Below are 12,113 nucleotides of genomic sequence, written 5' to 3'. Positions count from 1 at the left end.
ATGCCACAGTGTATTTGGGAGTCTGATGAGAAGGTTATTCATTCTTTATGGCTCCCAATTCTAAGCATTAGCAGCATTTTATGCATAATGACCAATAATAATCATAATAAAACGTCCTCTGATTACCGAGCAGATTATTTGTCAGTTGATTTGCGTTACACCTACAAGATGTTAACACCAATTGTGCTGTAGGAAATTCTGTTTGGGTTTCATAGTCTTCATAGGGAAAATCATAGGGAAATCAAGATCACCATTGTAAGAAAGATTTTTTTAATGGTCATATGTTGTTCAATGTATGCAAACATTTGCAGTGTTTTATTATTTTATCATGTGGAAACATGGTACAATTGCATGTATTTTGGGTTGACAGGGATTATTATTTATGTATTATTATAGAACTGTATGGAAAACATCCCTGATATTACTTGGTGTGTGTGTCCGTCTTTTGCATGAACAAATGCTGTACATACAGCATATTCTGCTCTATAGAGAGGGGAGGGGGGGAATGACAGAACGGCATCCCCCTGCGCTCTCTCCCCTTTACTTGCATTACAATCGTTGTCCATTGTCCATGGATCTGCCAGGACGGTCGTTTGGACAACAGACAACAAGCACTGTACAAACACCAGATTCCCATCCGATATCAGCCCTGAGCTGATGGTAGCTTCATCTGCAGACCACAATTTATTGAAACATGCCATTGTGTATGCTTCAGCATATGGTTATATATTAGTGAGCAGTGTGGTTTAAATCAATGCTTTTGACTTTACTGATGTCATTCGGATAGACTTTTTAGCTGTTCTAGAAGTCTTCATATTGTAGTAGTGCTACAGTGTCAGTGGCTAGGTTTCATTTGACAGTATTGTTAATGCCTGCTAGACAACTGAAGTCTGACAGTGTAGGATAACACACTTTATGGAGGATTGTTTACTGGAAATGAAGATCACTAAGGTCTCTTTATAAAGCATTGAGTCTCACAGTCAACAAAACATTCCCTCATGGAGAATCAATCTCTACTATCGAAAACACCTGGACTTGAAATATTCTACTCCCGATAGTGTTTTGGTGAATGCCAGGTTCACTGTTTCATAAATAGACCCAGAAGTGTTCTTTACTAACCTTCATAAAGACCAACAAAAACAGAATTGAAAAGAAACCCTGTTATGGTAGCCAATAAATATAATAAATAATATTCTTTAGAATAGGCTAATTTTTGGTCCTTTGCCCCAAGGTGTAATATAGTAATAAAAATATTGTAAATGAAAAGCCATTGTATATGAATTATTCAGTAGAGTGTGTGAAGGCTCATAAAAAAAAACTTGTGCTGTGTTGTGAGGTTACCTAAGGACACCCTGACCTGTCAAAGACAGTATGCAATCGTCTTCAAAGCTGACAAGTAATATTTTATTTTGTGGCAAAATGGATATTTGGGCATTACTTTCTGAGCTGTCAAGATAGAATGTGAAAATACAAGCACCACACAGAACACCTCTCCTTGTACATTTTCACTCCCCTGTCTTTTAGTTCAGCATGTGCCTTTCCATAGTCTTTGTTTAATGTTTTTGTTTTTTAATTGGGATTTACCTATTACACAGAAAGGTGTGTGTGTATGTTTCTGGCATTTTATACTTCTAAAGCATAAATATCCAGCTAAAACTTTAGGAGCCACTGTCCAATAAGGGTTTATCTCTCCTATTGAAAAGAGATCATCTCACTTCCTGTTGAAACAGCAATACATGAAATGAAAGGAAATCTCCCTAATAAAACACAGAAGGGTAATTCTCCATTTTAAAGGTATATTACAGTTGAAGCTTTGCTTTTAAAGGCACAACCTTCCTGCTCAGTACTTCAGAATTTAGTCCAGGCATTTTGCTGAAGCAGCTTTTACAAAACACACTTTTTGTAGTAGGAGTGGCTTTGAGGGCCATATGAATTTTTAGTATTTCTCCTACAGACAGCAGTAAATGTGTAAATTACAGGTCCGTATAGGCTCCTCACTGATATTCATTGCAAAAAGCTTGTTTAAAAAAATTGTCTGTGGGAATACATTTTTTGAGTCCCAGTGGAATTTAAAGCTTGTCAAAGGTTTAAAAATTAATGTCAATACAGGCAGCAGAAAACCTGGACAATACAATTGGAAAGTATACTTGCAGCAGAGCTGGAAAAGACTTGAGTTTTGTGGATTACAGACAACGCAGAAAAAGTTAAATGTATCATTCTAACACTTCTGCAGTGTATGCTGCATAGCATTTCTACCTGATTGCTTTTACTTGTCACAAAATTGACATGGACCCCCTCACATAGTAAGTCCCTAATTAATGCAGCTTTAGTAAGACTGCAGGCAGCTTGTGTTGCAAGAGAGCTGTGACTAGGCTATGTACATTATTTATATATTTTTAACAAACTGTTAATACGTCCTACAACAAGCCTTTACTAACTTCTGTAGCTGCAGGCACGGTAAAGTAATTCATCCTCAAACATTTTTACAGAAAGTACTTTCAGTTCTAAATTGAACAGTTAATTCTTCTCTACCTTCCAACAACATTGCTTGCAGCCTGCCAAGCGTTTAATCTCTAATTTAAATACAAAGCAAGCTCACAGGAAGGGAGTTTGAGAGTGTAGACCTTTCTTAAGGGATTTTACTAAACCTTTAAGGACAAATTTAATGTTGGAGCAGCTAGATTTTAATGTCTGTAGCCTGACAACAGTTTTACTTTTGTAGCATCTGTTTGGATGTAATGAACAATGCTACATTGAGCCTGATTTATTAACGTTCTCCTACACAGGAGAACATAGACTATTGTGGCAGAACATGCATAATCCAGCAAACCTGGAATGGATCTGGTCCAGAAAACATTTGCCAAGTAATAGAAATCCAGGTTTGCTGGATCATCAAGCTTCTCTTGTGATAGTCTATTTTTTCCAGTGTTTAATAAATTAGGCCCAATGCGTAACCCAGCAAAGCTGAAGAATTGATGGTTATAGGCTTTTCAGTAAATGTGTGCAAATTTTAAAACACTACCCTCTGTATCAGTACAGTATGGATGCAGGGCTCCATGCTCTAGGTCAGGGCACTCAGTCTTCTTGGTTGAAGAATGGCCATTGGTATTCAACCCTTAAGACTGTGGACATAATCTGGTGAAGAATCAAGGTAAGTGTTTCAGCTAAATTTCCCCTACAGGATTTTATTATTATATGTGATCAATATGACTTTTAATATGGTGCACATTTGTTTTTCTTTCTTTCATGCTTTTTTTTGTACATAAAAGCTGGAGAAGAAGAAGGAGGAAAGCCTTTCCAATGCCCCATCTGTGGACTAGTAATAAAACGGAAAAGTTATTGGAAAAGGCACATGGTGATTCACACAGGTTTAAAAAGCCATCAGTGTCCGCTGTGTCCATTTCGTTGTGCCCGCAAGGACAATCTGAAATCGCACATGAAGGTGAGATTACAATTACCTAGAAAGCTAAAGATTACATTGCGCTCACAATACAAAATACCTTGAGATGAAGTTACCAGTACGCAATGATCACTTTGTGTCTGTATTGTACCTCCTTGTTGCTGGAAGATGATTCAGTTTGTATGCTTTTGTAAATACTATGGAGGCTTCAGTTATGTTGATTACTTGGTTAATAAGGTAGATTAAAAATGATATACCATAAACAAAATTATGCAAGTTTGCTACAAATCTAAATTCTTTTTTCATGTTAGCTAAATAGCAAACACAATTAATATTCTCTAAGAATGTGGTAATAGATTCCGTAGGCCTTTCTATTTTTGTTTTTACTTTCCAGTTTTATTTGAGGAAGTGATATGCAGACTTAAATTTACATTTTAAACCACCTAAACCTGAAATATTTCACTCCAGGCTCTTTTATTCTAGTGATTTAACTTTCTGGTTTGTCTGTTACTGATATCCAGGAAGAAATGGACGCTTCAAACAGACACCCTGTTATAGACAGAATTTCTGGTAACTTTTTTCTATCTTCTGACATGCAGTATTCCAGCAAACGTATATTTAGAAAACAGTAAGGTTTGACAACCTTTCAAATACTATGCAACATCTAAGTATCCCGGAAGAATCAGAGTTCACAGAAGCATTTTCCAGGTAGTTTTCCCCCCCCCTATAGTTAATACCTTTTAGCTGGGTGCTCAATAAATGCTGGTAAATTTTTACTTCTAAATCAGTAGCTGCTTTAACAAGCTGTATATGGACTACTGCGCTTATATTCATTCAGTTCCAGTACAATACGTTATTATACAGCAATTAGGATAAAATACTACAAGACTTATCCTGCATAATAATTCTGCTGCCTGGCTACCTGGTTAGTCCAGCAACATTGCTAAAGGTAGGTTATAGTGTTTTTAATGAGGAAACAAATACAATATATATATATATATATATATATATATATATATACACAAAATGTAAGTATAAAATAATAAAAAAGAAATGCATAGGTCTAGGTATTTGTACAAGTATTCGTGCATAGAAAAATATAGCAGTCCTGAAACTCATACATTGGTTATCCAGGTTGCTTTAAGGCCATTTTATGCTTCAATGTAGTGTATTCTTGATTATTGTATCCCTACCTTGCTGTATGGATTATTTTTACCACGTACAGAGGGGTTAATGGATTTTACAGCATAATTGTTCAAAAAAAAGATTTTGGAATTCAGAATATATTTCATCTGCATGTCTAATTGTGCTAAAAGAAGATGTATTTGCCTCACTCAGGACTCTCACTTCCCCTGACATGCAGATCTGTTGTTAGAAAAGAGATCAAAGTAGTTGTTTTATGAGACAGTAACGCTAAGGTATATTTAAAACCAAAGCTGTGCTTCTTTTCTCCTGGTTTTGTTCTTCTATTGAATCTTGCTAAAAGCAACAGCAAATGCTTCAGTTTGAGCCTAGTTTGATGTTGGGGGCCCCTGGGAGACCAGTGATACCTGTTTGAACTGGTTAGGTTTTTTGGGTGTCATTTTATCTAAAGAAAACTAATATGTTTGGATTCATGCAAGATAAGTCTTTTGGATAATCTGCAAATTAACTTAAATTAATTTATTAATGTACACTTTTCTGTAGCCCTAGCAGTAAAAAACACAAACCAGTTTAGTTGTTTTTGTTGTTAAATTCCAGGAAAATTCCTTAATATCATAAAATGCATCATCAATGCTTTTACCTGCCAAAGAATGGTTTTGTCTTCCTATATGTATGTATATATGTACATCTGGTGCAAAGATGTACACAGCTCTGGTGCAGCATGGCCCTGTCTAGCAAAAGTAGAGCCCTGAATTTTTTGTGCTGTGTGCCAGTAATACTTAATGGCTGTCCCAATACTCCACTCTGTGACTGGAAACGTAACAGAAAACCAGTGAACTGATGAGTCCATCCCTTTGTTGCTTCCACCTTCTATAAAGCACCACAGATTAGACCAGGCATGGGCAAACTACGGCCCGTGGGCCGTAAATAGCCCCATAGGAATGTTTCTCCAGCCCTTTGGGTGCTCCCCGGCTCTGGCCAGTGCCGTCGCGAGCAGGGTAAGGAGAAGGACCCCGCTGGGGGGAGCATTGGTCAGAGCCGAGGAACACGTCCCCCGATCTGAGCCTGCGATGGGAGAGTGGGCGGGGTTATGCCATCATGACGCCACGTTAAGTGGAATCATGATGCATAACCCCGCCCACTCTCTCATCGGCCCGTCTGCCAAATTTTAGGTCAGATAGTGGCCCCTGGGTAAAAAAGTTTGCCCACTCCTGGATTAAACTTTCTAGCAGTCCTGGCTCTAAATAAAGTTTAGGAAGATACCAAGTCAAAATCAGCTACTTACACTGTTTTTTATATTTATTATTTGCTATAGTATGCTTTTTTGTTTATGCATGTGAGAGTTACAGGCCATACTTGTGATGAAGTATTCTATTATGCGATGGAGAGTTATTAATTTATTATTAAAGATTATCTCTGTCATTTGGTTGAAAAGTTTTTCCAGTCATGATTTTAAAGCTGGCAAATGCAGCTCACTTTCAGCTTCCTCTTTCCTGTACACTGTAAATGCAAAACCACTTCTTTAACTTGTCATATGGCAAGCAGGAGGTCTAAAGCTGCAGGATATTGCAGATGGGAAAGGCAAAAACAGCACCACAGGTCAGCCATGAAACTAATATGTAATCATTGCAGTTCATAGTTATTTTAGGTAAAGCATAGCCACCAGATAAAAAAGCAGAACTAGTTTTGTTAGATAAAAAGACTAATAAAGAATATAAATACATTTTAGGCTTATAAAAGAAGTTGCTTGAAAACTGAGCAGTGAAGTAAGGGTGGGCTAAGTCATGCACAGTTTATAATTTAAAAGTTGCACAAAAGTAAAATTGTTGGGCCAGTGCTAAACAAATCGTGGGAATTGCCCAACTACCAATGTTCAACTGCCATTAGAATCTTTCTGCGGGTGGCCAGTCATATAAATTAAAGACCTGTTTTCTTTTAATTGTAGAATATAGCCATTTAATAACTGCAGGAGGGCATCATATAAAATCACTTAAGTGACAATATTGTATGTGACATTGTCCAAGATAGCTAATGTGTTGTACCTATTGAACACTTTATCAGGTCCATCAACATCAGGACAGAGGAGAAACTTTCCAATGTCAGCTCTGCCCTTTCACCTCTTCACGCCATTTCAGCTTAAAACTCCACATGCGTTGCCATCAGCACTTCCTGCGGGCAGAGGCCAAAGTGAAGGAAGAGCCCAATGATATCGACATAAAAGGATCTCCTTTTAATAACTCTTTGGGAAGCCATGATGAGGGAAGTACCTCACCTGGACAGAACTCCATTCTTACTGAACCCTTAAGCCAGATCAGTTCTGTACCTGCCAGTTCACTACCTATTAAAGAGGAGCCAAAAGACAGTGACTGTCCTTCTGTGGTGCCCTTCAATGACAGACCCAACAGCAACAGCAGTATGAAGCTAAAAGATTCTTTAGACTTTGTTACATGTCCCTCATCTCTTTTCAGCCAAGACATCTCCGTCAAGATGGCTTCTGATTTTCTGATGAAATTATCAGGTATGCATAACATGGTAATCTACTAATATTTTATTTATATATTGATGTTTCTGTTAAAAATATTTTGTTGTTTTTTTGTTTTGTTTTTTAATAGGAACAATAAAAACAGAATTGAATAACAAAATACAAAGTAATATAAAAGAGTCAGACATAACAAGTGACAAGAAAGTCCATCCTCAGAGTGGCACTTAACATCTGAAATCACAATATAAGAAAATACAAATATACGGTTTTAAAGCCTCAGATGTAAAGCAATGAGTAAATGAATGTTCTAGGGTATGTGAGCATAAGTTCGGGTACTTCCAGGACCTTGCAATCATTATTTAGTGGCACAAAAAATATGAGAAATTGGGATAGTCTGCTGTTTTGGTAGGATTCCGACCTTTCTAAAATGGGTGCCTCTCCAGGGTCAGGGCTCAAATGAATGTGAAGAATTAAAATGGTACAGCGGTAAACCACAGCCCAGAAACCCTGTATACAGGGACATGTCTACCATATATGATATAGGGTTGCCCATGGCTTTGCAGCCTTCAATTTTCCTTCAAATTTTTTCTAAAGATATTTATTAATTTGAGGTAAAGGTGCCATTACATTGCCAGTTATCTACCTTGAAATGGTATTTTAAATCTCACTGATGGTAATTGCCATGCAATGCACCTGGCTAATAATACCTAAAGGTATATTTGGAAGGAATGCTAAATGCCAATGATGCATATCATTGCATCTTTTCCGGATTTTAGAGGAAAATGGGTTTTATTCTCAGACCCAAAATCTGATTTAGGTCTGAGTCCTTACCCAAGAAGAAAATGTTGGGTGTCCTGTTCTTCTAATATATGGCTGGTTTTAGACTGGCATTACAGAAGCAGATTTGCTATTTGTGTTCTGGGCCACACATTCAAATTATAAAATGAAAGTGTTTGACATTTTTTTAAATGTCTGCATCCAATACTGCAGACTTTAACAAATAATTACTGGATGTGTGTAACACTACTGAAAGACATGCTTTTTTTGATGAACTTTATATTATATGTGCATCTTTGAAGTTTTTGATGTTGTATTTGCTTGTGTCTGGTATTGTTGTTATTGATTTTGCCCATTGCCTTTGGTACTGGATTTTAGCTTGAAACACAGGGTTAGAAAATACCAGAAGGCTAGGTAAGCTGTGATCCTAAATGTTCAACAGGCACTTAACTTTCTTTCTCTCTTACATATTTCACACATATTTCATATACACGCTATACATGTACATATTTCCAAGTTTCCCATAACCTACATAACTAAACAAAAAACTGTACTTTACTACTGTAAGCTTTATTAACATTTTGTAGCTGTTTAAATAACTTGCTTACTTCCCCACCAGACACTGAAATACCTTTTCCAGTGAAAACCTTTTCATGAAATGCATTTCTTCTAAACTGTAGCTGTTCCAAGTTTTCATTATGATAATGATAACACCTTTGTTATGACTTATGAGATGTAGCAGAGATGTAAACTATAGCTAGAAATAATTCCACTGTAGCTCGAGAGATCTAAAAACCATCATTTAAATGGGAGGTGCCCATCTGGAACTAATCAGACCAACCTTGCCTGGTAGACTTGCAATTTGCTTTAGAAAAATTGGCAAGGCATACAAGCGGTGCAGTGACAGGAAGTAGAGCCTACGTATGTGGTAAACAAATATTGCTGCTTTTGTGTACATGTAAAAACTAAACTGTGGATTATACACATTGACACATAAATATGATGATTTTACCTTTATTAATCAGTTATTCTTCATATGTGTATTTAAACTATCATTAAAAAGGCACTAGGTGGGGAAAAAGAATAAGTCTGAGTTGATATTTAAACTATATCAGAAAAAAAGCCTAAATGGTTGATTACCAAGAACACAGCCATATACACCAAGCTTCTGTCAATGGAGTCCATCTCTACATCCTATTTAGGACATTTATTTCCCCTTTACTGTTAATATTAGCATGTCGCTTCTGCTTAAAATATTTGCATAGATCCTTGTATATTACATGTTCTTTGTCATAAAAGGGACAAGGCCTATTCCTATAGAAATCAAGCAAACATTTGAATCAGATGAATGTTATCCCTAGTCCATTATTATATTTGCCAGTCAGTGATACAGATAACTGACCTAGTTTATGCATTATTTTCATCCTCTCCGACCACTGAAAATGAGATGGACTGAAAGCTTGAATGTTTACGAACAACCCCCTGAGTAATGTGGAGACAAAAGACCGAATTGAGGTAGAAGGATAAAACATAAAGAAGTGTTAGGTTCTTCCTCTCCAGACCTCCAGGTCTGGAACCATTATGGAATAACTTTGGTTTGGTTTGTTACACAAACATCTTGTGTCCCGAATTCAACCATAGTGATGGAAGATCTGGGTAAAATCAATGAAATATTACAAATGTATAGCCATATTGTACAATAAAAAGCTCTTTTTTTTAATATATATTAAGGGCTTGAACTGTCTTTGTTGCCATAGCTCATTTTAAAATATTATGTCATCCTGCCAGCAAATCTGTTATTACAAGGCAAGGAAGTGTAATAATCGGCTCTGTTATTTGTCACCTATCACATTTCATTACAGAATGTGCGGGCCTTTAAAGTGCCCATTGTGCCAAATGAGAAAATATTGTTTGCTGCTATGGGAAAAAATTAAAAATTTGGCTTCATTCAGTCGTTCCAACCCATTTCCTGTCTGTGATGCATAACATTTTTATCATATATAATATGTGATGAAAGGAGTCAAAATAAAATGTGTTATCCCGAATACACTTCAAAATGAGCCCTTGAGTGTGTGTTTGAAATGAGTATAAATTAGTCCTATCCAGTGTGACCACAGGGTTTAACGCATAAAAGCCGAGTGGTAAGAAATTGTATGCGCGTGGCAGCCCATTTTTTAATGCTGGGTGGTCACTGAAAAGTCCCGGGTGGTGCACCCAGCTAAAAGGGGCTGGGGAGAACACTGGACCAGTAAAGCTCTTTATACAGATGTGTCCTGTCCAGTGTTCCCAGCAGTGGCCAATATATAAGTCTGTCTTTTTCAGTGTCTCCAAAAGTGTTTGGTATAAAGATCAGTCCTGTCCATTTTCCTTAAGGTCCCCAAGGACCAAATTAAAGATGGGTCACATTCAATGACCCCAGAATTAGCCAATATAAAATGTACTCTTCCCATGACTTCAACAGTGTTCAGCCTAAAGATCTGTCCTGTCCAATATCCTCAGGATAGTAAAGAGTGTTTTGCAGTGTCCCTAGCAGTGACTCGTAAAGATCTGTGTCTCCAGGGGTGACCAGTATAGATCACGTTGTCTCCCACTAGTCACCAGTAAGGCTTTTAGTGTCTCTGGCAGTTACTAGTATAGCTCCAAGCGTCTTCACCAGTCAACAGGGAAAATTTCATAGTGTATGACAGGCACCAGTTTAGATCTCTGGCACCCCCCTTTAGCAGTCACTGATATTGGCGTCCCCAATCATTACTAATATAGCTTACAGTATCCTCAGTGGTCACTTCTACCACCACATGTATCCAAATCAGAGTCTAGGGTCCTGTAGTGTGGGCAAAACCAATTTGGCTGTTATGCAGTTACAGTAAAGTTGTAGCCAGCAGTAATAGAAGTAGCACAGACATTCTTCTGCAAGCTCACACCAGCTGGTTAGCATAGTCGTGGGATCAAAAAAGAATACTTCTTCAGTCCAAAAAAGAAAAAGAACAAATAATACTTACAGAACTGATTTACATTGCATTACACAGCAATGGTGCTGGATAAGCCCTCACTGTAGGGGATGACTTCCTTGACCACAGTACTGGACACCTTAGAAAGAGGCTGCAGGGACACAGAAGATAAACCCTATGGGTGAGGAGATAAGGTAAGTAATAGTCTTTTTTAACATCCGCCCAAAATGAGCATATAACCCCTCTGCTATGTTGGGTTAACCCCATCGAAAGTGTATGTGTTTTTTTTTCTGTAGCCAGGCTTTAACAAGTAGTAGTATTGCTGTTGTAACTCGGTCCGATCATAATTTCAACCCACAAATCATTGCTTGATTTAGTGCTTCCAGACAGGGCCAAAATGTATTCTACAAAGTTCCTTCCCCCACATTTCTCAACTTCAACAATGAGCAAACAAGAAGAAGCAGGGAACTCTGGAAACCATCTTTGGTGCCGGCATTCTTGGCTGCCTTACAATGCTATATGCCCTCCACTGGTACTATCCAGAATCCATTTCACTGTTACTACTTACTACTAATACTACTACTAGTAAGGGCATTGTTGATTCTGCTGAGAGAAGAACCCTGGAATATCTGTACCCATATTAAATTCATTTTATTGCTGTGGACTGGAAGTTGTTAGGACGGGGTGCTTCAAATGAGTGCAGGCAGGTTTTGGACTGTTCATTCTTAACTGATCACTCCATCCCTCAGTCAGAATCTACTTTTCGTCTACTGCTATTGAGAGTGAATCCTGTGTTAGGACTGGTGCCGGTCTGTTACTTCTTAACAGGTTACAAGTCCTTTAGTTTTTGATACTGTATGACAAGAATTGGTACCTCTTATTTGTTGTCTGAAAAGTGAACCTTTTCATCTGCAATTCAATCACAAGAGTTCAAATTGTCTTGTTGTCTTCTCCAAATCAGAAAGTGATAGGAAATTCAAAATGTTATTGTTGATGCTGGAACAGAGGATAATATGATTAACAAGTATTAATATAGTGCCGACATATTAAGCAGCACTTCACATAGTCTATAGTCATGTCACTAGCTGTCCCTCAAAAGGGCTCACAATCTAATGTCCCTACCATAGTCATATGTCATTAACACAGTGTAACATCAATTTTGGGGGGGGGAACCAATTAACTTAACTGCATGTCTTTGGATACCTTTTTTTAGTGGAAATTGGATACTTTCCAAAGACTGCATGATGAATAAACCGGCACTGTCCATACAGCACTGTTCAGCTCTATGGAGAGGGGAGGTGGATAATGACCAAGCGGCACCCTGCTGCACTCTCTCCCCTTTACTTGTATTATGATCGTTCGT

The 12,113-nt window shown here is 37.6% G+C and overlaps 1 protein-coding gene and 1 long non-coding RNA gene across 3 annotated transcripts in view; one reads left to right on the top strand and one right to left on the bottom strand.

Moving 5' to 3' along the window:
* Positions 1-12,113, top strand: part of ZNF827 (zinc finger protein 827) — a 106,117-nt gene that overhangs the window by 28,672 nt on the left and 65,332 nt on the right. The window contains exons 3-4 of the mRNA XM_072406831.1: positions 3,270-3,442; positions 6,605-7,061. Of these exons, the coding sequence (XP_072262932.1) occupies positions 3,270-3,442; positions 6,605-7,061 (630 nt within the window). The remainder of the gene's footprint in view (positions 1-3,269; positions 3,443-6,604; positions 7,062-12,113) is intronic.
* On the bottom strand, positions 10,745-12,069 carry LOC140326889 (uncharacterized). Of its 2 annotated transcripts, none has more exons than XR_011919939.1 (2): positions 11,625-12,069; positions 10,745-10,925 (listed from the first exon to the last, which is right to left on the bottom strand). It is a non-coding gene; the product is annotated as an uncharacterized lncRNA (long non-coding RNA). The 2 variants fall into 2 exon arrangements; XR_011919940.1 differs by having other exon boundaries at positions 10,745-10,901.

This window comes from Pyxicephalus adspersus, chromosome 3 (genome assembly GCF_032062135.1).
Source record: "Pyxicephalus adspersus chromosome 3, UCB_Pads_2.0, whole genome shotgun sequence".
Taxonomy (NCBI): Eukaryota; Metazoa; Chordata; class Amphibia; order Anura; family Pyxicephalidae; genus Pyxicephalus; species Pyxicephalus adspersus.
Note: the sequence above shows the minus strand (reverse complement) of the source record. Positions and strands in the feature narration are given on the sequence as shown.